The sequence below is a fragment of the Tachyglossus aculeatus genome, chromosome 19 (assembly GCF_015852505.1).
Source record: "Tachyglossus aculeatus isolate mTacAcu1 chromosome 19, mTacAcu1.pri, whole genome shotgun sequence".
Lineage (NCBI taxonomy): Eukaryota > Metazoa > Chordata > Mammalia > Monotremata > Tachyglossidae > Tachyglossus > Tachyglossus aculeatus.
Window position 1 is genome coordinate 28,842,594 of NC_052084.1, and position 26,150 is coordinate 28,868,743.

The 26,150-nt window shown below is 48.8% G+C and overlaps 1 protein-coding gene across 2 annotated transcripts in view; it reads right to left on the bottom strand.

Annotated features, from left to right (window-relative positions):
• The window catches only part of ELOVL4 (ELOVL fatty acid elongase 4), a 39,974-nt gene extending 26,682 nt beyond the window's left edge, over window positions 1-13,292 (bottom strand). Inside the window, exon 1 of one of the 2 annotated variants that reach the window (XM_038761372.1) lies at window positions 13,190-13,292. In XM_038761372.1, coding sequence (XP_038617300.1) covers window positions 13,190-13,292 — 103 coding nt within the window. Of the gene's footprint in view, window positions 1-9,785; window positions 9,945-13,189 lie in introns of those variants that run through there. The other variant, XM_038761374.1, reaches the window with a different exon arrangement.
• Between the last annotated feature and the right edge of the window lie 12,858 nt (window positions 13,293-26,150).

Below are 26,150 nucleotides of genomic sequence, written 5' to 3' on the forward strand. Positions count from 1 at the left end.
CACTTCTCCGTGCCTCAGCAACCTCTTCTGTAAAATGGGCCTGATGTGGGACATGGTCTAGGACTTATGGAGAACAGGTGCTGAATACCCACTTTACAGACGAGGAAACTGAGCCACAGAGAAGTGAAGTGACTCGCCCAAAGTCATGCGGCAGGCAAGAGATGGAGCTGGGATTAGAATTCGGGGCCTCTGACTCAAAGTCTTGTGTTCTTTCAACTAGGCCAGCTGCTCCATGCTTATGCAAGGGACTTCCTAAACCTGTAAAACTAACCGAAAAAAGCTCGATTCCAGCAGTTGTGAAATGGTGCTTTGACAACTCCCACCTGTTCCGTGAGTCACAGCTGGCAAACCAGTGCTAAGTAGGTAGCTCCCACCTGTCGACTAGAAAAAAAACTCAGAAAGGAATAGGGAAGGATTCCAGCCATTTCACTGCTCTAGACTTTATATAATTAGGCCTTGGTTGACTCCGAATCCATTACAATGCAAATTCCTTGAGGGCAGGGATCCTGTCTTTTCCTTCTGTTGTACTGTCCTAAATACAGTGCTCTGTTCACACTTGACACTCAATAAATTCCACTGATTGACGGACTGAAATTTAAGACTGAGATGGGGAAACAAGGGGGCTTAGGGGCACTTGACGAAAATGGGTTTTATTTACTTGGCCAAAACAAAAATTAGGACAAAATTATTTCAGAATTATTAATATTATTATTACTATTTTTCCCATGGCATTTGTTAAGTACTTATTATGTGCCAGGCACTGTACTAAGCAGTGGGATAGATCCAAAACATTCAGCTTGAACCCCGTTTCCATCCTACGTGTGCATATACCTTTAATTCTATATGTTCTGGTGATTTTGACACCTGTCTACATGTATTGTTTTGTTGTCTGTCTCCCCCTTCTAGACTGTGAGACCGTTGTTGGGTAGGGGACGTCTCTATATGTTGCCAACTTGTACTTCCCAAGGGCTTAGTACAGTGCCCTGCACAAAGTAAGTGCTCAATAAATATGACTGAACGAATGAATGACTGAATCTTGAAAATATCACCTCCATCAGTGGACAGGGGGAAAAGGGGGGTGGTGAAATTCAAACTAGCCGATTCCATAACTGACAAAAAGATTTGGTAGGGGGGCGACTCAACCTATTGGATTACCAGAATGGCTTTTTAGATTACCCGTGGATGTTAAAGATTAGATTCCCCCTATACCCAAAGGACAGTAGATAGGAGAAGGTATGATATTTTGCGTCTTTGTAAAGCTGGAACAACCTCGATGACCCTGAGTTATCTGGTCCCTGCATTCAATTCTTATTTGAATGGTGTTATTCTCGTGCCCTCAATTTCATTCTGTGGCTCGCATTCCCTTACTTCATCCACTTTCTTCTCTTCTGTCTTAAAATTTTTTAAAAATCCCCATGGAAAAAAGAGCACGCTAACATTCTTTAAATAAGTGAAAATTAAAACAGTGAAAGCAAGAGTTTCGTGGGCCTGAAAAAAAGTGATTGGCTCTTGCAGGGGTGAATAAAAAAAAACAAACAGCGAACTGGAATCTGATAACAGATTGGATGTGTGACACTAACACCTTTCTGCTCCTTCTGTTGTGTACAGTCCTTGCCAATTCATTCCAATGAAACATGCTTGAGGATGCAAATGGGAGACCTGGAAATCATAGTCATAATTACCCCCTTCCAATCCACTAGGAAACTCTTTCTATAACAGTGCCCAGCGCTTAGAACAGTGCTTTGCACATAACGCTTAACAAATACCGTTATTATTATTATTATTATTATGAGCATCACCAAAAGTCTTTGAGAAGTCATCGAGTAACTGTTGAATGCTGACAGCCATGCTTTTGAAACAAAAAAAAAGTAGACGTACTACAGATAGTCAGCCCTGCATTCAAGCGCTTAGTACAGTGCTCTGCACACAGTAAGCACTCAATAAATATGATTGAATGAATGAATATGCCAACAGTTAGCTGGAAGGAAGCCAAAATAAAGGAACAGCTTACATCCTGAAGGCCTACAAAGACTTTTACCTTCTACGCAGACTTCAAGATTGTCACCAAATTATACTACCTAGGCAGTGGATAGACATTATGGATAGACACAATAAGCACAATCAAAAAGACCATCAAGCGCTTAGTACAGTGCTCTGCACACAGTAAGGGCTCAATAAATATGATTGAATGAATCAAAAAGACCAGAATGGCTTTGTGATTCCGATGGGAAGAGAGGTGGAAATGCCCAATGCAAAGAGCCTAGGTGTCAGAAGGATGGTGGTATAATTATGATTATTATTATTATTATTATTAACTCCTGAGCTTTTGGGCCATACCACTTCAGCCACCTCCGAGGACAGGCCTGTGCCAGACCTCATCCTCTCTGGACATCATTCCGTCTCCAAACTTCAGACTCCAACAGAGTCTGAAGAAGAGGTAGAATTGGAAGATATTGAGAGTACATGGAAAATCCCCTTGCCTGATTGCCTTTCAAGAGGAGGAGGTTGAGTTGATGACAATTGACAACAGTTGATGACAGAGTTGATGAAAATCCATCCATTACCTCCTACCCTGTTGCCCCATCCATAAATACTATGAGCCCCCCCCCCCCCAACACACACATACATATACCCACCAAACCCAACTATACAGATGAGGGAACTGAGGCCCAGAGAAGTTAAGTGACTTGCCCAAAGTCACACAGCTGACAATTGGCAGAGCTGGGATTCGAACCCATGACCTCTGACTCCAAAGCCAGTGCTCTGTCCACTGAGCCACACTGCTTCTCTATAGTATAGGGCTATGAGAACTGAACCTACCACAGAAAGCCCAGAAAGTTTCAGAAGACATACTTAGGAGCCCCATTCAAAATCAAATGCCAGAGAAAGATACCCAGCAATGAGGTGCTGGCAAATGCAGCCAGCTTGCCAGCACTGTGCTACTGTTTAACCTCACATGCCTTCACTGGCAGGTACGTAGATTACTAGTAATACTAATAATAATGGCATTTGTTAAGCGCTTACTATGTGTGAAGCACTGTTCTAAGTGCTGAGGGGATACAAGGTGATCAGGTTGTCCCACAAGGGGCTCACAGTCTTAATTCCCATTTTATAAGATGAGGTAACTGAGGCACAGATAAGTTAAGTGACTTGCCCAAAGTCACACAACTGACAACTGGCAGAGCCGGGATTTGAACCCATGACCTCTGACTCCAAAGCCCGGGCTCTTTCCACTGAGCCATGCTGCTTCTCTATAATAATAACTGTGGTACTCCTTAAGCGCTTACTATGAGCCAAGCATTATGCTAAATACCAGGATAGACATGAGATCATCAGGTTGGACGCAGTTCCTGTCCCACGGTCACAGTCTATGAGCTGAGAAGAAGCGTGGCCTAGTGGCTAGAGCCTCAGCTTGGGAGTCAGAAGGTCATGGGTCCTAATCCCGTCTCCGCCACTGGTCTGCTGTGTGACCTTAGGCAAGTCACTTCACTTCTCTGGGCCTCGGTTACCTCATCTGTAAAATGGGGATTGAGACTGTGAGCCCCTTGTGGGACAGGGATTGTGCCCAACCCGATTGGCTTGTATCCACCCCAGAGCTTAGTATAGTGCCTGGCACATAGTAAGTGCTTAACAAATACCACAATTATTATTATGATTATTAACTCTTGAGCTTTTGGGCCACACCACTTCAGCCACCTCCTCTGAGGACAGGCCCGTGCCAGACCTCATCATCTCTGGACATCATTCCATCTCTAATCTCCCCAACTCCGACTCCATCCATCCACTACCTCCTAACCTGTCGCCTCCATCCTTAGGTACCATGAGGCCCCCCACATACATATACCCACCAAACCCAACTGTATCCTAGATGCTGAAGTCCTGGTCACTTCAAACTTATTCTGACCTGCTGGAAAATTCAGTTCTTTCTTCTGCCCAGGAATCCTTCTATTCCTCACTGACTGACTCCAAGGCTGGCAATTATTTCAAACCTTTAACTCTCTCCTGAAGCTTCCAATACCCTCACTGTCCATCCTTAACCCCAAACTCAGAGGCTTTATTGATAAAATAGAAACTATCAGACACAAGCTTTCCAAAATCTCTCAATTGTCATCAACTCTACACCTCCTCCTCTTGAAAAGCAATCAGGCAAGAGGATTTCTCTCAAAATCTTCCGATTCTACCTCTTCTTCAGACTCTATCCATCTCCTCTGGCCTCTTAAAATCACTTGCTACCACTCTCCTCTCCTCCCTTATCGGTATCTTCAACCTCATTCTCAGCTGGTTCCTTTTCCCCCATCTTCAAACACACTCAAGTTTCTCGGATACGAAAAAAAAAAGATTTCTCTGGCTCGTCCCATTTTCCTTTTCCCATTCTGACTGAATTGTCTGCCTCAGCACTCCACCATGATCACACTCTCCGGGGTAACTCACGGCCTACTCAGAATCCATTGGGCCCTATTCTTTCCTAATCTTTGAACGCTCAACCGCCTTCAACACTGTTTTCAATGCCAAGAACGCTGTCGGTCCCTTGTTTTCATCACCAACGTCTCGCCTGACCACTCTTTGGTCCCATCCATCAATTAATGGTGTTGACTGATGGATAAATCAATCGGGGAAGCAGTGTGGCTTATGGGAAAGAGCCATTAATGCTTCCAAGCTTACCTCCTGACTATACCTCGCCCTTGACACTCCCGCCTCCAACCCCTTGCTCAAAAACAAAAAAATTATCCTGCCTGAAACTTCCTTCCTGAAATGAACCAGGCCACAGATCTCCCCGTTGTCAGAAGACCTTGTTAAATCCCACCTACTCCAGAAAGCCTTCCATGATTAACTTCCAGTCACATAAATCACATCAAGCCAAGGGCTAACCACAGTGCTTATGTATTTATGTCCTTATCCTTCGGGAAGCAGCGAGGCCTAGCAGAAAGGGTGGGGACCTAAGAGTCAGAGGACCTGGCTCTTGATCCCAGCTCTGCTGCCCATCTGCTGCGTGACCCTGGGCAAGTCACTTCACTTCTCTGAGCCTCGGTTCCCTCTTCCCCGTTCTCCCGCCTACTTGGAACGTGAGCCGCATTTGGGACCTGATTATCGGGTATCTACCCTGGCACTTGGTAATAATAATAATAATAATAATAATAATGGTATTTGTTAAGCACTTACTATGTGCAAAGCACTGTTCTAAGCGCTGGAGGGGATACAAGGTAATCAGGTTGTCCCACGTGGGGCTCACAGTCTCAGTCCCCATTTTACAGATGAGGTCACTGAGGCCCAGAGAAGTTAAGTGACTTGCCCAAAGTCACACAGCTGATAAGTGGTCTGCTGTGTGACCTTAGGCAAGTCTCTTAACTTTTCTGGGCCTCGGTTACCTCATCAGTAAAATGGGGATGAAGACTGAGAGCCCTATGTGGGACAGGGACTACGTCCAACCTGAGTAACTTGTATCTTCCCCAGCATTTAGTATACTGCCTGGCACATAGTAAGCGCTTAACAAGTGTCTTTTAAAAAAAAGGGGGGTGAACAAGGAGGATGAAAACACGGGTAACTTGCTCCTGTAACAACTTTTAAATGGTCAGAAAGCCTGGCTAGATTCTCTGGATTTTCCTGACAGAATTATCACTCATTCCAACGCCCGTATTTCTTAAGAGCTTCTTTCATCTCCACCCACATTTTATTTTCCTTTCTTCTTATCAACCTCCCGACTAGCCAACTGCTTCAGCTCCATATTGGACAAAATGTCCTCTTTCCTCTGACTTCTGTGACATCTGGTAGAGAGAGTTTCTCCAAAAGTTATGCCGGAGCAACTTTCTTGAGAATGGGAGAGGAGTTTGCTGAGTAAAGGTTAAAGAGTGAGAACTCGACATTAGGGAACCAGTGACCTTTTCTTTTTTAAAATGGTATATATTTACCCACCAAGTCCGGGTTTTCAAGGGCTTTTTGAACTACAACTAGGATGACAGCTTTCAGCCCAACTGGCCAGAAAGAAATTCATGGAAATGCCACCATAGCTGAGAAATACCGAGCAGCGTGGCTCAGTGGAAAGAGCACAGGCTTGGGAGTCAGAGTTCATGGGTTCAAATCCTTGCTCTGCCTCTTGTCAGCTGTGTGACAAGCCTCAGTTCCCTCATCTGTAAAATGGGGATGAAGGCCGTGAGCCCCACGTGGGACAATCTGATCATCTTGTATCCTTCCCAGCTCTTAGAACAGTGCTTTGCACATAGTAAGCGCTTAACAAATGCCATCATTATTATTACTATTATTATTATTATTACCACCACAGTGGAAAGAGATTCAGAAGTGGTTTCAAATCAAACGGATAGAGTAGTTTCAACCACCTGAACAACGAGTCAAAACAACGCAAGATACCCTCCACTTTGGCCAGGCTAAGGAGAATTTCAATCTAGCTTTTCATTCATTCCAGTGGCACGCTGAAACACCTCTAGAATTAGCACTTCTTTCCTTTTCCCTTTTAATAATAATGGTATTGAGCGCTTACTATGGGCCAGGCACTCTACTACGCGCTGGGGTGGATACAAGCAAATCGGGTTGGGCACCAGTCCCTGTCCCACGTGGGGCTCACAGCCTCACTCCCCATTTTACGGATGAGGTCACTGAGGCCCAGAGAAGTGAAGTGACTTGCCCAACGTCACACAGCAAAGTGGCGGAGCCAGAATTAGAACCCATGACCTTCTGATTCCCAGGCCCGTGCTCAGCCCACCCTTTAATACGCATTGGTTTACGGTGTATGGATGGATGGTGCTATCGAAGCTATTGTGTAGCTTCATTTTTTGTTTTTTGTATTGTTTTTCAGTGAGAAAGAAGTGTTAAGTTAGAGAGCCTTTTCTTCTTAGGTCAAGCAGTTTGGACACCCGGAAATACTTACGATGTTATAAAAAGGCGGTAACGCTCTCCCTTGGCAATGTCCTATACAAAGTTCTCTCCTTTCTTTCTCCCTCCACCAGCCTGGTTTTTAGCTACAGTGAAGGTTAAGTGACTTTATCCATCCATCAGTCACTATCGTGGGCATTTCTTGAGCACTTATTTTGCACAGAGCACTTGCCGTGTTTTAAAACAATAGATGATTTGCCTATTAGGCAAACTGGCCACAGGGAATCAAGGCATGGAGTTAAGATGACTTTTTAGAGGTTATCCGTTTACCGATCTTTTGAAAAAACGATAGTGAAAGGAGATAAAGGAAATGAAAAATAAGGCATTTCCTCTGAACTGTTATAATAATAATAATAATAATAATAATAATAATAATAATAATGGTATTTGTTAAGCGCTTACTATGAGCCAAGCATTGTTCTACGACCTGGGCTCTGTTCTAAGCGCTGGATCTACTGTGTAAGATCCTGAAAGGGGCTAAGTGGGATTCCTGTGAACTTTGTCACCCCGGAATCGGCTCGTTCAGAAGACACAGGAGTGTCTGGAATGCCCTCCCTCTTCAGAACCGACAATCGCTCTCCCCACTATCAAAGCCTTATCAAAGGCCCATCTCCTCCAAGAGGCTTTCCCTAAGCCCTAAGTTCTTCTTCCCCCACTCCTTTGTGTTGCCCTGGCACTTGGATTTGCTCTCTTTCTTCGCCCATCTCTCAGCCCCACGACACTCGTGTCCATATTGTAATTCATTCATTTATATTAACCTCAGGGCTCCCCTTCTAGACTGTAAGCTCGTTGTGGGTAGGGAATGTGTCTGTTTGTTATATCCTACTCTCCCAAGTGCTTAGTAAGGAGCACTGCACAGAGTAAATGCTCAATAAATACAGCTGAATGAACTGTACTCTCCCAAGCGCTCAGTACAGTGCTCTGCACACAGTTAGCGCTTGACAAATACAACAGATTGATTGATTGAAAAGTGCAGAAAAGGGATATGCACTTGTTCTGACGGCAGCAAAACTTTCCAAAGGAACATGATCCCTTACTCAATTTTTTTCCAGCAACAGCCCCTGCTTGAGCCCAAGGCTACCAAAGCCTTGAGGCCAGGGCGACTGTATTTCTTGGGCCTTAAATCAGGATGGTGCTCCTGGGGGTGGGGAGGAATGGTGGACTGCAGACGCCCCCTCTGTGGCCTGTTTATCCGCCAGCCCCCGAGCCTCTATAGCATCTCTCCAGTTCTCCGCTGAAGGTCTCCCAATCCGCCAGTGGAAGTGGAGCGCTTACCGTGTGCACAGAACTGTACTAAGTGCCTGGGAGAGGACAATGCGGCAGAGTTGGTAGACACATCCTACAAGTAAGCCACGAGTTAGTTACATCAGGCCCAGCTCTGTCGGACATTGCTGCTTCTCAATCATCTCCAGTCCAGAACCTCTGCTTTGGTCTGCTCCCTATTTGAGCCATACTACACGCAAACACTCACACACATACACACACACATCCCACTCCCAACCTCACTCCCAGAGGAGGGAAATCTTTGAGTGTTGGGATACCCCATTGATCCCAAACCTCACCCTCAACTCTCTGCTTCCCGTGCCTTTCCAAAATGGCGAGAATAATAATAATAACAATGGCATTTATTAAGCACATACTATGTGCAAAGCACTGTTCTAAGCGCTGGGGGGATACAAGGTGATCAGGTTGTCCCGCGTGGGGCTCACAGTCTTAATCCCCATTTTACAGATGAGGGAACTGAGGCCCAGAGAAGTGAAGTGACTTGCCCAAAGTCACACAGCTGACAAGTGGCGGAGCCGGGATTTGAACCCAGGACCTCTGACTCCAAAGCCCGGGCTCTTTCCACTGAGACACGCTGCTTCTGTGTGGAGTGACCGTGAAGTGACTCTCCACGAGGGCATGCTGCTTTTGGTCATTCTGAGGCCTCGGGGTTGCCTCTCGAGAAACTGGACTCGTATCCTCTCTCCTGCCATGCTAGAACTTCCTGGTGAGCTGCCCACCACGCAGGAACACTGGTGGGATGCGGAGAGAAACCCTCTCACGCGGACCGCTCCTCGTCCAGGCCCCGAAACCTGAGGCCTGTGTCCTGGAACCAGGGCCGGGAAGCAAGCAGCCACAACTGGAAGGTTGGCTAAAGTCGCACATAATTCACCTTCGGATTAAGGGCCACCCCAGCAGCCCATTCCAAAATGGCTTTTGTAAGGGACCAACGGCAGATGCCGTGGAAGTCTGCGCCCTCAAATTCCTCCACGAAGAGTTAGGCTTTGACCCTCCCTCCCGACTTTCATTTAAAATGGAACGGAAATGGTGGGGGGGAGGCGGAAGAGGTGAGGGACGAGTATTAGAGATCTTGATTGCTCTTCCTAAATGCCGGAGAAAAACAAACGCTCAGAGACAGGTGTTTAACCACGGCTGGCTTACAGATACCAACTCGTATTGCAATGTGTTACAGAATATTTAAACACAGGATGCTTACTGCTTTGTATATATCACCCCACCCAGAATAATACGAGCATACCTACATTTAAATGCCAGGGAACAAAGTGATACCGTCTGCCTTTGGTGAGTTGCAGAATAATTGTGTAAATGAAAAAAAAATCCTTAAAATGTTAAGCTTTCCCTCTAAAACTCAACCTCCTCTTTTTTAAAAAAACAAAAAGAGCAGGGAGTGTTCAGTTTCTGCATTTTAATTCATTTATGCAATCCCCAATACACGGGATAAAAGGGTGTAAAGACCTCTACCCGGGTTTATTTTATTTCTGGGCATGTCTGTGGACCCTCAGGAGGCCAATAAGAAGGGTTTGCCGGCCTTGGGAGAACCGCACCTTTGCCAACAGCCAGATTTCCCTCCGGCACGATTCCCTCTCCCTTCTTGACTTTGGACTGCTGCCGCTTACCCTACACTGCAGTGCGCCACGCAGTTCTCCCCACACAATGTGGGCATCCTGGTTGCTGGCAAGGCTGGGGGAAACTACTTTCCTCCAGGGTTCAGGGCTCAGGGTGATGGACCGCTGGGAGCCAAAGAGCAGCGACATGGGGTGGGTTGCGGCCCCCTTCCTCGTCCACCTTCTCTCTTTCCCAACGTCACCTCCCGGGAGATTTTTTTTGTCTTTAATGCCCACTAATCCTGCGCCCATTCCGCGGAGATGCCAAGAGATGAGATCAGGAGCTTTGGGAGTGGAGGGTGGGGCGGTTCCCTGACCTGAGCTCCCCAGACCTGTAATTCTAGGGGACATTGCACAGGCTTCGCTTCATCATGGGGAGCCACTGGACGAGCAGGGGCGGGGGATGGGAAGGAGAATGCCCCCCCCAAAATGGCAGAGCTGGCTGGTGCAGTAGGGGAGGGGAAGGGGGGCTCCTGGCCGGGCTTTGAAACAGCATCAGGGCCAGGGAGGAGGGAAGGGATATGGGCAGGGGAATGTGTCCCCGATCTGCCCGGGTGTCCTCTCCCATGTGCTCAGTACAGTGCTCTGCACGGGGTAACCGCTCGATCGATACCACCGATGGATGGATCAGGCCGGGAATGTGCCCATCCTTATGCTGGACTCTCAATCGATCAATCAATCAATCAATCGTATTGAGCGCTTACTGTGTGCAAAGCACTGTACTAAGCGTTTGGAAAGTACAAGTTGGCAACATATAGAGACAGTCACTACCCCCGAGCTCACAGTATGCGCACACATTGCTGGTTTGGCAGGGGGTACGTCTATCGTTATATTGGACTCTTCCAAGCGCTTAGCACAGTGCTGTGCCCACGGTAAGCGCTCCATCGATACCACTGATGGATGGATTTGGTCGGGAATGAGTCTATCGTTATAGTGGTCTCTCCCGAGCGCTCAGTACGGCGCTGTGCACGCAGTAAGCGCTCCATCAGTGGCACTGATCGATTGGTTTGCAGGACGGGGGTGGGCCGGTCGGATCGGAGATGCCGCCGCGGGGAAGGCGAAGGTGGGCGGGGCGGTTGCCATGGAAACAGGGGGCGTGAAGAGGCGGCTGCGGGAAGGGCGGGTGCCATGGAAACGGGAGGGGAGAGAAGAGATGCCACGGGAGGGGCGGCTGCCATGGAAACGGGAGGCCGGGCGCATGCGCACACGGCCGCGGGCCAGGGTCCCTGTGAAGGGAGAGATCTCGGGGGTGTTAGGGGGAGATCTCTGGGCCTGGTCAGGAGGAGATCTCTGGGCCTGGGATAAGGGGGGGGGGGGGGAGAACCTCCAGGCCTGGTGTCAGGGGGGAGATCTCTGGGCCTGGGGACAGGGGGGAGATCTCTGGGCCTGGGGTCAGGGGGAGGTCTTTGGGCCTGGTATAAGTGGGGAGATCTCTGGGCCTGGGGTCAGGGGATAGATCTCTGGGCCTGGTCCCAGGGGGAAGATCTCTGGACCTGGTATCAGGGGGAGAACACTGGGCCTGGGATAAGGGGGGAGATTTCTGGGTCTGGGATAAGGGGGGAGATCTCTGGGCCTGGTGTCAGGGGGGAGATCTCTAGGCCTGGGATAAGGGGGGTAGATCTGCACACAGTAAGCACTCAATAAATACGATTGAATGAATAAATGATCTCTGGGCCTGGTGTCAGGGGGAGATCTCTGGGCCTGGTGTCGTGGGGGGGGGGTGGGATCTCTGGGCCTGGGATAAGGGGGAAGGTCTCTGGGCCTGGGATAAGGGGGAAGGTCTCTGGGCCTGGGATAAGGGGAGAGATCTCTGGGCCTGGGGTTAGGAGGAGATCTCGGAGTCTCTGTGAGGGGGAGATCTCGGGGGGGGAGGGGGAGATTCATTCATTTATTCATTCATTCCACCGTCTTTACTGAGCGCTGACTGTGCGCAGGGCCCTGCACTAAGCGCTTGGGGGAGGACAAGTGGGTACCAGATAGAGACGGTCCCTCCCCCACAACGGGCTCACAGGGGCCTGGGATAACGTGCGGGGCGGGCGGGCGCGGAGAGAGATCTCGGGGTCTCTGTTAGGGGGAGATCTCGGGGAGAGAGAGAGAGACCTCGAGGGGGTTTCAGGGAGATCTCTGGGGTGAGGGAGAGATCACCGGGATGAAGGCGAGATCTCGGAGAGAGGGAGACATTTCAGGGGGAGGAAGACATCTCGGGGGTGGCAGGAAGATCTTTAGGGAGAGATCACGAGGGGGAGGGAGACATATCGGGGGAGACAGAGATCTGGGGGGAGGGAGAGATCTGGGGGGGAGAGAGAGACATCTCGGGGGGCGGGAGAGATCGGGGGAGGGGGAGATGGGGAGAGAGGGATCTTGGGGGAGGGAGACATCTCTGGGGGGAGGGAGGCATTTCTGGGGAAGAGAGACATCTCGGGGGGAGAGAGAGATCTGGGGGAGGGAGACATCTACATCTCGGGGGAGAGAGAGAGACATCGGGGGGTGGGAGAGATCTGGGGGGAGAGCGATCTCGGGGGGAGAAAGAGATCTCGGGGGGGAGGGAGCCATCTCGGGGGGAGGGAGATCTGGGGGAGAGAGACATCTCGGGGGGAGAGAGAGAGATCTGGGGGGAGAGAGGGACATCTGGGGGGAGGGAGAGATCTCGGGGAGGAGGGAGGCATCTCGGGGGGAGAGAGAGAGATCTCTGGTGGGGAGAGAGAGATCTGGGGGGAGACAACTCTGAGGGGGAGAGAGACATCTCTGGGGGAGAGAGAGATCTCAGGGCGAGAGAGACATCTCGGGGGAGAGAGAGATCTCGGGGGGAGAGAGAGACATCTTGGGGAGGAGGGAGAACTCCGGGGGGAGGGAGACACCTCGGGGGGGAGAGAGAGATCGGGAGGGAGAGAGACATCTGGGGGAGACAGAGACATCGGGGGGAGGGAGGCATCTCGGGGAGGAGGGAGATATCTCGGGGGGGGAGAGAGACATCTGGGGGGAGGGAGACATCTCGGGGGGAGAGAGAGACATCTTGGGGAGAAGGGAGAACTCCGGGGGGAGGGAGACACCTCGGGGGGGAGAGAGAGATCGGGAGGGAGAGAGACATCTGGGGGAGACAGAGACATCGGGGGGAGGGAGGCATCTCGGGGAGGAGGGAGATATCTCGGGGGGGAGAGAGACATCTGGGGGGAGGGAGACATCTCGGGGGGCGAGAGAGATCGGGGGGAGACGGAGACATCTCGGGGGGGACACAGAGATCTGGGGGGGGAGGCATCTTGGGGGGGACAGAGAGAGAGCGATCTCGGGGGGGAGGGGGGAGGGGGCGAGGGCCGGGTCTCGGGGTGGGGGGGGGGGGGCGGTGTTGTGTGCGGTGTTGTGCGCGCGTGTGTGTGTGTGTGTGCGGTGTCGTGCGCGCGCGGGCGGGCGGCGGGTACCTGCGATGGCGTTGGTCCATCGGTAGAAGCGGAGGGAGCCGTTGAGGGCGCTGGACAGGGCGCGCAGGGGCTGCGGACGCGCCGCCGCCGCCGGGGCCTCCATGGCCGATGGGATGGGGGCTGGGAGAGGGGCGGGGGGCCGGGGGGTGGACGCTCCGCTCCGCGCTGGGCTGGGCTGGGCTGGGCTGGACGCTCCGCTCCGCTCCGCTCCGCCGGGCGGCCACGGACTGAGCGCTCGGCGGGCCGGGGGCGGGGGGCCGGGGGCGGGGGCCGGGCGGGGGGCGGGGGCCGGGGCCGGGGGCGGGGCCCTCCGGCGCGCGCTCACGGGACGAGGCGCGCCCCCGCCCCCTCCCCGGGCCCGCCGCCGGCCCCTCATCATCATCATCATCATCATCAATCGTATTTATTGAGCGCTTACTATGTGCAGAGCACTGGACTAAGCGCTTGGGAAGTACCAATTGGCAACATCTAGAGACATTCATCATCATCATCATCATCAATCGTATTTATTGACCAATTACTATGTGCAGAGCACCGGACTAAGCGCTTGGGAAGTACAAATTGGCAACATATAGAGACGGTCCCTACCCAGCAGTGGGCTCACAGTCTAAAAGGGGGGAGACAGAGAACAAAACCAAACGTACGAACAAAATAAAATAGAATGGATATATACAAGTAAAATAGAGTAATAAATATGTACAAACATATCATCATCAATCGTATTTATTGAGCGCTTACTATGTGCAGAGCACTGGACTAAGCGCTTGGGAAGTACCAATTGGCAACATCTAGAGACATTCATCATCATCATCATCATCAATCGTATTTATTGAGCAATTACTATGTGCAGAGCACCGGACTAAGCGCTTGGGAAGTACAAATTGGCAACATAGAGAGACGGTCCCTACCCAACAGTGGGCTCACAGTCTAAAAGGGGGGAGACAGAGAACAAAACCAAACGTACGAACAAAATAAAATAGAATGGATATATACAAGTAAAATAGAGTAATAAATATGTACAAACATATCATCATCAATCGTATTTATTGAGCGCTTACTATGTGCAGAGCACTGGACTAAGCGCTTGGGAAGTACCAATTGGCAACATCTAGAGACATTCATCATCATCATCATCATCAATCGTATTTATTGAGCAATTACTATGTGCAGAGCACTGGACTAAGCGCTTGGGAAGTACAAATTGGCAACATAGAGAGACGGTCCCTACCCAACAGTGGGCTCACAGTCTAAAAGGGGGGAGACAGAGAACAAAACCAAACGTACGAACAAAATAAAATAGAATAGATATGTACAAGTAAAATAGAGTAATAAATATGTACAAACATATCATCATCAATCGTATTTATTGAGCGCTTACTATGTGCAGAGCACCGTACTAAGCGCTTGGGAAGTACAAATCACCATCACCGATCCTATTTATTGAGCGCTTACTGTGCGCGGGCCACTGGACTAAGCGCTTGGGAACTCCAAGTTGGCAACGTATAGAGACAGTCCCTACCAACAGCGGGCTCACAGTCTAAAAGGGGGACGCAGAGAACAAAACCGAACGTGCCAAGAAAATAAAATTACTCTATTTATTTATTTTGCTTGTACCTATCTATCCTATTTATTTTATTTTGTGAGTATGGTTTCGTTCTCTGTCTCCCCCTTTTAGAGCGTGAGCCCGCTGTTGGGGAGGGACTGTCTCTAGATGCTGCCAATTTGGACTTCCCAAGCGCTTAGTACAGTGCTCTGCACGTAGTAAGCGCTCAATAAATACGATTGAAGAAGAAGAAGATAAATAGAATAGATATGTACAGGTAAAATAAATAGAGTAATAAATAGGTACAGACATATATCCAGGTGCTGTGGGGAAGGGAAGGAGGTAAGATGGGGGGGATGGAGAGGGGGGCGAGGGGGAGAGGAAGGAAGGGGCTCAGTCTGGGAAGGCCTCCTGGAGGAGGGGAGCTCTCGTTCAGCCCATCGCATCCCTGGACCGCTGACCCTGTGCGCAGCGCTGCGACAAGCGCTCCGAAACGGCAATGCATCCCGTCCTGTATTGATGGAGCGCTGGCTGTGTGCGCAGCACTGCGACAAGCGCTCCGAAACGACAACTCATCCCGTCCTATTGATGGAGCGCTCAGTACAGTGCCCCAGCGCTTAGTCCAGTGCTCTGCACACAGTAAGCCCTCAATAAATGCGATTGATTGATTGATGGAGCGCTGGCAGGGTGCGGAGCACTGCGCTGAGCCCTGGGAAAGGACAATTCATCCCGTCCTATATTGATGGAGCGCTTACAGGGTGCGGAGCACTGCGCTAAGCGCTGGGAAAGGGCAATTCATCCCGTCCTATATTGATGGAGCGCTTACAGGGTGCGGAGCACTGCGCTAAGCGCTGGGAGAGGGCAATTCATCCCGTCCTATATTGATGGAGCGCTTACAGGGTGCGGAGCACTGCGCTAAGCGCTGGGAAAGGACAATTCATCCCGTCCTATATTGATGGAGCGCTTACAGGGTGCGGAGCACTGCGCTAAGCGCTGGGAAAGGGCAATTCATCCCGTCCTATTGATGGAGCGCTTAGTACAGTGCTCAAGCGCTTAGTGCAGTGCTCTGCACACAGTAAGCCCTCAATAAATACGATTGACTGATTGATTGATGGAGCGCTTACAGGGTGCGGAGCACTGCGCTAAACCCTGGGAAAGGACAATTCATCCCATCCTATATTGATGGGGCGCTTACTGTGTGCAGAGCACTGCTCTAAGCGCTCGGAAAGGACAATTCATCCCTTCGTATTGATGGGGCGCTTACAGGGTGCGGAGCACTGTGCTAAGCGCTGGGAAAGGACAGTTCATCCCGTCCTATTGATGGAGCGCTGACTGTGTGCGGAGCACTGCGCTAAGCGCTCGGAAAGGGCAATTCATCCCGTCCTATATTGATGGAGCGCTTACAGGGTGCGGAGCACTGCGCTAAGCGCTGGGAAAGGGCAATTCATCCCGTCCCATATTGATGGAGCGCTTACAGGGTGCGGAGCACTGCACTGAGCGCTGGGAGAGGACAATTCATCCCGTCCTATATTGATGGAGCGCTGACTGTGTGCGGAGCACTGCGCTAAGCGCTCGGAAAGGACAATTCATCCCATCCGATATTGCTGGGGCGCTTACAGGGTGCGGAGCACTGCGCCAAGCGCTGGGAAAGGACAATCCCTTCCATCGTATTGCTGGGGCGCTTACAGGGTGCGGAGCACTGCGCTAAGCGCTCGGAAAGGACAATTCATCCCGTCCTGTATTGATGGAGCGCTGACTGTGTGCGGAGCACTGCACTGAGCGCTGGGAGAGGACAATTCATCCCGTCCTATATTGATGGAGCGCTGACTGTGTGCGGAGCACTGCGCTGAGCGCTGGGAAACGACAATTCATCCCGTCCTCTATTGATGGAGCGCTTACAGGGTGCGGAGCACTGCGCCAAGCGCTGGGAAAGGACAATTCATCCAGTCCTCTATTGATGGGGCGCTGACTGTGTGCGGAGCACTGCGCTAAGCGCTGGGAAAGGACAATTCATCCCGTCCTCTATTGATGGAGCGCTTACAGGGTGCGGAGCACTGCGCTAAGCGCTCGGAAACGACAATTCATCCGGTCCTATTGATGGAGCGCTTAGTACAGTGCCCAAGCTCTTAGTCCAGTGCTCCGCACACAGTAAGCCCTCAATAAATACGATTGATTGATTGATGGAGCGCTTACAGGGTGCGGAGCACTGCGCCAGGCCCTGGGAAACGACAGTTCATCCCGTCCTATTGATGGAGCGCTCAGTACAGTGCTCAAGCGCTTAGTCCAGTGCTCCGCACACAGTAAGCCCTCAATAAATACGATTGATTGATTGATGGAGCGCTTACAGGGTGCGGAGCACTGCGCCAGGCCCTGGGAAACGACAGTTCATCCCGTCCTATTGATGGAGCGCTCAGTACAGTGGTCAAGTGCTTAGTCCAGTGCTCCGCACACAGTAAGCCCTCAAGAAATACGATTGATTGATTGATGGAGCGCTTACAGGGTGCGGAGCACTGCGCCAGGCCCTGGGAAACGACAATTCATCCCGTCCTATTGATGGAGCGCTCAGTACAGTGGTCAAGTGCTTAGTCCAGTGCTCCGCACACAGTAAGCCCTCAAGAAATACGATTGATTGATTGATGGAGCGCTTGCAGGGTGCGGAGCACTGCGCTAAGCGCTCGGAAAGGACAATTCATCCCGTCCTATTGATGGGGCGCTTACTGTGTGTGGAGCCAACTTGTTGCCAACAAGTTGTTGCCAACTTGTACTTCCCAAGCGCTTAGTACAGTGCTCCGCACCCAGTAAGCGCTCAATGAATACGATTGAATGGATGAATGAATGGAGCACTGGGCTGAGCGCTTGCTGTGTGCGGAGCACTGCGCTGAGCGCTCGGGAAGGACAATTCGGCAACAGAGACGGTCCCTCCCCAACGACGGGCTCTCAGTCTAGAAGGAGACAGACAACACAACAAAACAGGTAGACAGGTGTCAATACCGTCAGAATAAATAAAATTATTTATTTTAATTTAGATTATTTAATTTAATTTTATTTTATTTAGCTCTATACACATCATTAATAAAATAGAGTAATAAATATGTACAAAGAGACACAAGTGCTATGGGGAGCGGAAGGGAGGAGAGCGGAGGGAGGGAGTGCCAAGCACTGCTCTAAGTGCTGGGGGGGAATCCAAGGTGATCAGGTTTTGTTTGTTTTTTTTAATGGCATTTATTAAGCGCTTACTATGTGCAAAGCGCTGGGGAGGTTACAAGGTGATCAGGTTGTCCCCCGGGGGGCTCCCAGTCTTCACCCCCATTTTCCAGACGAGGGAACTGAGGCCCAGAGAAGTGAAGTGACTTGCCCAAAGTCACCCAGCTGACAAGTGGTGGAGCAGGATTCGAACCCACGACCTCTAACTGCCAAGCCCGGGCTCTTCCCACTGAGCCTCATTGCTGCTTTTATATAAAATAATAATAATAATAATAATAATAATATAATAATAATAATAATATAATAATAATGGGAAGCACAGTTCTTATTATATCTATCTATCTATCTATCTATATATATACACACACACACACACACACACACACTCCGCTCCCGTGTATCTCCCCCAGCGCTTAGAACAGTGCTTGGCACATAGTAAGCGCTTAACAAATACCATCATCATCACGTGGCTCAGTGGAAAAAGCACGGGCTTGGGAGTTAGAGGTCATGGGTTCAAATCCCGGCTCCACCAATTGTCAGCTGTGTGACTTTGGGCAAGTCACTTCACTTCTCTGGGCCTCAGTTCCCTCACCTGTAAAATGGGGATTAAGACCGTGAGCCCCCGTGGGACAACCTGATCACCTTGTAACCTCCCCAGCGCTTAGAACAGTGCTTTGAAACATAGTAAGCGCTTAATAAATGCCATTATTATTATTATTATTATTATTATTATTATTATTATTATCATCATCAATGAATGCATGAAAGGAGCCTGGGGCTGCGGAAGCCGATGGAGAAGGGTGCGGGATTGATCGGGTGGTGTTTAGTGCGTCCATTCAATCTTTCATTCATCCCATCGTATTTATTGAGCGCTTACGGTGTGCAGAGCATTGTACTAAGCGCTGGGGAGAGTACAATTCGGCGACAGTTCAACACCTGAAGTCCTCACTAAATACCATTGGTGGATTGATATAATAATAATAATAATAATGATGGCATTTATTAAGTGCTTACTATGTGCAAAGCACTGTTATAGGCGCTGGGGAGGTTACAAGGAGATCAGGTTGCCCCACGGGGGACTCACAGTCTTGATCCCCATTTTACAGATGAGGGAACTGCGGCACAGAGAAGTGAAGTGACTTACCCAAAGTCACACAGCAAACCATTGGCGGAGAGCGATTCGAACCCATGGCCTCTGACTCCAAAGCCCGGGCTCTTTCCCCTGAGCCACGCTTTATGCCCAAAACCAAGTCTAGACTGTGAGCCCGTTGTTGGGCTCTATATGTTGCCGACTTGTACTTCCCAAGCGCTTAATACAGTGCTCTGCACACAGTAAGCGCTCAATAAATACGGTTGATGAATGAATGAAAGCTCTCTGCACACAGTAAGGGCTCAATAAATATGATTGAATGAATTATGGTATTTGTTAAGTGCTTACGATGCGCCAGGCACTGTACTAAGCGCTGGGGCACTGTACTAAGCGCTGGACGGGCAGTTCCTAAAGCTCAGGAACTGTGTTTAACTTCCTTTGTCCCTGACCCGTCGTTACCCTGGCCACATATAGATGCTTTTACATGCTCCCGGTAATGAAATAGTGAATAAAGAGGAAGCCCAATAACTCCATCCCAAATTGGTGGGTACTTGGAGTGAAAGAGAGAATAATTAAAGATAACTGATCCTCCTTTCCCCAAGTACTTTTTATGGTTTATAAACCCTGTTGACGTTTAATAAAACCCGGCTTATAAACTTTGGAATTTGATTTTTATATCAGAGGACTGTATTCCTCTGGCCTGGAGTGAGACCTTACTGAGAGCTCACCTCCTCCAGGAGGCCTTCCCAGACTGAGCCCCTTCCTTCCCCTCCCCACAGCACCTGTATATATGTATATATGTTTGTGTGTATTCTATTTTATTTGTAAATATTTATCCTATTTATTTTATTTTGTTAATATGCTTGGTTTTGTTCTCTGTCTCCCCCTTCTAGGCTGTGAGCCCGCTGTTGGGTAGGGACCACCTCTAGATGTTGCCAATGTATATATGTATATGTGTTTGTGCATATTATTACTCTATTTTATTTGTGCATATTTATTCTATTTATTTTATTTTGTTAATATGTTTGGTTTTGTTCTCTGTCTCCCCCTTCTAGACTGTGAGCCCGCTGTCTCCCCCTTCTAGACTGTGAGCCCGCTGTTGGGTAGGGACCGTCTCTAGATGTTGCCAATGTATACATGTATATATGTTTGTGCGTATTTATTACTCTATTTTATTTGTACATATTTATTCTATTTATTTTATTTTGTTCATATGTTTTGTTTTGTTCTCTGTCTCCCCCTTCTAGGCTGTGAGCCCGCTGTTGGGTAGGGACCGTCTCTAGACGTTGCCAATGTATGTGTGTATATATGTTTGTGCGTATTATTACTCTATTTTATTTGTACATATTTATTCTATTTATTTTATTTTGTTAATATGTTTGGTTTTCTTCTCTGTCTCCCCCCTTCTAGACTGTGAGCCCACTGTTGGGTAGGGACTGTCCCTATATGTTGCCAACTTGTACTTCCCAAGTGCTTAGTACAGTGCTCTGCACACAGTAAGTGCTCAATAAATACGATTGATGATGATGATGATGTTTGTGCGTATTATTACTCTATTTTATTTGTACATATTTATTCTATTCATTTGATTTTGTTAATATGTTTCATTTTGTTCTCTGTCTCCCCCTTCTAGACTGTGAGCCCGCTGTTGGGTAGGGACCGTCTCTAGATGTTGCCAATTTTATATATGTGTATATGTTTGTGCGTATTATTACTCTATTTTATTTGTACTTATTTATTCTATTCATTTGATTTTGTTAATATGTTTCATTTTGTTCTCTGTCTCCCCCTTCTAGACTGTGAGCCCGCTGTTGGGTAGGGACCGTCTCTAGATGTTGCCAATGTATATATGTATATATGTCGATCTACACGCACTCCCTTGGTGACCTCATTCGCTCCCACGGCTTCAACTATCATCTCTACGCTGATGACACCCAGATCTCCATCTCTGCCCCTGCTCTCTCCCCCTCTCTCCAGGCTCGCATCTCCTCCTGCCTTCAGGACATCTCCATTTGGATGTCTGCCCGCCACCTAAAGCTCAACATGTCGAAGACTGAGCTCCTTGTCTTCCCTCCCAAACCTTGTCCTCTCCCTGACTTTCCCATCTCTGTTGACGGCACTACCATCCTTCCCGTCTCACAAGCCCGCAATCTTGGTGTCATCCTCGACTCCGCTCTCTCATTCACCCCTCACATCCAAGCCGTCACCAAAACCTGCCGGTCGCAGCTCCACAACATTGCCAAGATCCGCCCTTTCCTCTCCATCCCAACCGCTACCCTGCTCATTCAAGCTCTCATCCTATCCCGTCTGGACTACTGCATCAGCCTTCTCTCTGATCTCCCACCCTCGTGTCTCTCTCCACTTCAATCCAGACTTCATGCTGCTGCCCGGATCATCTTTGTCCAGAAACGCTCTGGGCATATCACTCCCCTCCTCAAAAATCTCCAGTGGCTACCGATCAATCTGCGCATCAGGCAGAAGCTCCTCACCCTGGGCTTCAAGGCTCCCCATCCCCTCGCCCCCTCCTACCTCACCTCCCTTCTCTCCTTCTCCAGCCCAGTCCGCACCCTCCGCTCCTCCACCGCTGATCTCCTCACCGTACCTCGCTCTCGCCTGTCCCGCCATCGACCCCCGGCCCACGTCATCCCCCGGGCCTGGAATGCCCTCCCTCTGCCCATCCGCCAAGCTCGCTCTCTTCCTCCCTTCAAGGCCCTGCTGAGAGCTCACCTCCTCCAGGAGGCCTTCCCAGACTGAGCCCCTTCCTTCCTCTCCCCCTCGTCCCCCTCTCCATCCCCCCCATCTTACCTCCTTCCCTTCCCCACAGCACCTGTATATATGTATATATGTTTGTACATATTCTTTACTCTATTTATTTATTTATTTATTTTATTTGTACATATTTATTCTATTTATTTTATTTTGTTAGTGTGTTTGGTTTTGTTCTCTGTCTCCCCCTTTTAGACTGTGAGCCCACTGTTGGGTAGGGACTGTCTCTATATGTTGCTAATTTGTACTTCCCAAGCGCTTAGTACAGTGCTCTGCACATAGTAAGCGCTCAATAAATACGATTGATGATGATGATGATGATGTTTGTGCGTATTACTCTTATTTGTACATATTTATTCTATTTATTTTATTTTCTTAATATGTTTTATTTTGTTCTCTGTCTCCCCCTTCTAGGCTGTGAGCCCGCTGTTGGGTAGGGACCGTCTCTAGATGTTGCCAATGTATATATGTATATATGTTTGTGTGTATTAGTACTCTATTTTATTTGTACATATTTATTCTATTTATTTTATTTTATAATATGTTTCGTTTTGTTCTCTGTCTCCCCCTTCTAGACTGTGAGCCTACTGTTGGGTAGGGACCGTCTCTATATGTTGCCAACTTGTACTTCCCAAGCGCTTAGTCCAGTGCTCTGCACACAGTAAGTGCTCAATAAATGTGACTGAATGAATGAATGAAGTAAGAGGGAGAGCAGGTACTGAATCCCCATTTTGCAGATGAGAGAACTGAGGTGCAGAGAAGTGAAAGGTCACGCAACAGACAAGTGGCGGAGTCGGAATTAGAACTCAGGTCCTCTGTCTCCCACACTCGTGTGCTTATCACTAGGTTAAGCTGCTTCTCCTGTTGCTTATATACTTACGCCTCTGGGTGTATTTGGAAAATGTAGGACAAGTGACATCTCGTTGGCAAACGCATACTCCCGGAGGAGATATAGGTCATCCCCAAAAGAGGTTCTTTGGTTTCTGGGAGCTGTCCATCGAGAAGTCTAGTTTTGCTTAGTTCTTGGATGTTAAGTGCTCAGTGCAGTGCTCTAAGCTCAATATATACCATTGGCTGATGTCAATTCCTTGTGAAACAAGCGCAATTCCTCTTCCTGGGCAATGATTAGTTCTCACTGTTGGGTATCCTGACGTTCCAGAATATGCCGGTTGTTTTCTTTATATTATTTTCTGAGCATTCCACAAAGGTGCGAATGTGTCTGGGAGACCAGGCTCTTCCACAGTTGTGTGTTCGGTTTCCGGAGCAGTTTCATCAGACACACACACACACACACACCCAGAAACATACACCCACTTCACAACGAATGGCACGACAGGATCAGTCGGTTTACTAGCGCAGAAGCAGTCTTTGACGTATCATACTTTCCCTGGGAGGAATCACATGAGGAGAATGAATACCAACAGGATACCCGAGCAAGTCCATAATGGGGCCCCTTTCCTTTATAGCCCGGGGTCTTTGGGGGGCAAAAGCTAAGTCCAAAGTCTTTCCCGTGAACCGACGTCTTATCTGATCACCTTGTAACCTCCCCAGCGCTTAGAACAGTGCTTTGCACATAGTAAGCGCTTAATAAATGCCATTATTATCATTATTATTGAGGCAGGAAAGTTTGCGTATGCCGACGAAGCTTAGAACTAAGCCATATAGGACTACCTGTAACAGTGATAATAATGATGTCAAGAGAAGCAGCATGGCTCAGTGGAAAGAGCCCGGGCTTTGGAGTCAGAGGTCATGGGTTCAAATTCCGGCTCCGCCACTTGTCAGCTGTGTGACTTTGGGCAAGTCACTTCACTTCTCTGGGCCTCAGTTACCTTGTCTGTAAAATGGGGATTAAGACTGTGAGCCTCCTGTGGGACAACCTGATCACCTTGTAGCCTCCCCAGAGCTTAGAACAGTGCTTTGCAATCAATCAATCAATCATATTTATTGAGCGCTTACTGTGAGCAGAGCACTGTACTAAGCGCTTGGGAAGTACAAGTTGGCAACATATAGAGACAGTCCCTACCCAACAGTGGGCTCACAGTGCACATAGTAAGCGCTTAATAAATGCCATCATTATTATTGTTATTATTAATCCCAGTCCACCATTTGTCCGCTGTGTGTGACCTTGAGCTAATCACTTCTCTTCCCCGTGCCTCAGTTACCTCATCTGTAAAATGAGGATTAAGACGGTGAGCCCCACGTGGGACAGGGACTGCATCCAACCCGATTACCTTGTATTTACCCCTGTGCTTGGAACAGTGTGTGGCACATAGAGCTTAACAAAGCAATAAAGGGCAACAGAAATTGAACCCAATGAAAGCGGGGCCACAAACTAAGCAATGCAGTGGTTGAACCAGCGTGGGTATCTTTCAGGGGTTAAAATTGGGTGTTTCCCCACTCGGGATGGCACTTGGAGAGTTTCCAGTCCTCTACCAGTCTCGGCTACGGGAGGGAGAGTCAGGCAGAGGCCTACCCATTCCATTCCTACCTTGGGCAGGGGCTAGCGAGTGGGAGGCAATCTGCTACAAGTCAAAACTCACCTGTGCTGGGCAGCAGCCGCACGGGAGATAATCGAGGGCCGAGACTCAAATTTACCACATGGAAGGAGGCAACGGTAATCCGCTTCTGTATTTTGACCAAGAAAACTCTATGGATACACTACCAGAACGATTACAGATTGCGGGGGGCGTTCTTTGAGAGAGTGTCCACGGAGTCGCAATGGGTCGGAGACGACTCTACGGCATAAGACAAGACAGAATTGGGTGTTAGTTACTGGAGCCCCACAGATAAGATCCTTTCCACCCACGGACTGGACCCAGGTGTAACACCAATTACTGTTATCTGTGTCATCCAGCTGAAAAATCGTGGATTCTGTAAGCCTGCTGATAATGCATCCGTTCTACAGAAGCACCTGAGCTAAAGCTGCTAATGCCACCACACCCACTAGGTTGATATTTCCAAACCATTTATCGTCCTCCGCAAAGTCCTTACCCCAGCAAATAGCCATTGTTACCTTCTGCGTTACTGCCAACACCTCCTCTGGCCAGACCCCTAAAGTATCTCGAGTCTCTGAATCCTTTAAAAATCAATCCAGGGGAAGCAGTGTTGTCTAGTGGTTAGAGTCCGGGCCTGGGGGTCAGAAGGACCTGGGTTCTAATCCCCGCTCCGCCGCACGTCTGTTGTGTCACCTCGGGCAAGTCGCGTCACTTCTCTGGGCCTCCATTACCTCACCTGTAAAATGGGTATGAAGGCTGTGAGGCTGTGAGCCCCATGTGGGACACCGTCAGACTGAGTCCAACCTGAGAAGCTTGTATTTATCTCATCTTATACATACTTTAAATCGCAGATTATAATTTACTTATCTATATTAACGTCTAAGTGCTTAGTACAGTGCTCTGCACACAGTAAGCACTCAATAAATACAATTGATTGATTAACATCTGCCTCCCTCCCTAGACTTTAAGCTTGTTACGGGCGGGGAACATGTCAGCTAATTCTGCTGCATTGTACTCTCAATCAATCTATCAATCTTATTTATTGAGCGCTTACTGTGTGCAGAGCACTGTACCAAGCGCTTGGGAAGTACAAGTTGGCAACATATAGAGACAGTCCCTACCCAACAGTGGGCTCACAGTCTAAAAGGGGGAGACAGTACAGCTCTCCGCACAGGGTAAGCGCTCAATAAATACCACCGATTGACTGATTGATGCCTAAGTGAAGTTGCCAAAGTGTCTGGTTCCATGGCAGGCACTTAACATGTAGGATGGGGCTTGTTATGTCAGCGCTTAGAACAATGCTTGGCACAGAGTAAGAGCTTAACAAATACTGTCATTAGGATTATTATTACTATTAGGAAGTAGAGCCAGAAAGTTTGCGTTGTCCAGGGCACCGTGTTCACTGAACAAATTAGATTACCAATCAATCAATCAATTGTATTTGTTGAGCGCTTACTGTGTGCAGAGCACTGTACTAAGTGCTTGGGAAGTACAAGTTGGCAACATCTAGAGACGGTCCCTACCCAACAGCGGGCTCACAGTCTAGAAGGGGGAGACACAGAACAAAACCAAACATATTAACGAAATAAAATAAATAGAATAGATATGTACAAGTAAAATAAATAGAGTACTAACTACGTACAAACATATATACATATATACAGGTGCATTAGACCTGACATTAGAGTTTGGACAGCTGAATTCAACAGGGATCAGGTTTGCCTCAGAGGACCTTTGTTCTCCCAAGCACTTAGTACAGTTGTTCTGTACACACTTAGGCTGTGAGACCTACAAGGGGCAGGGACCATGTCTGACCTGATTAACTCCTATCTACCCCAACACTTTTTTTAAAAAATGGTATTT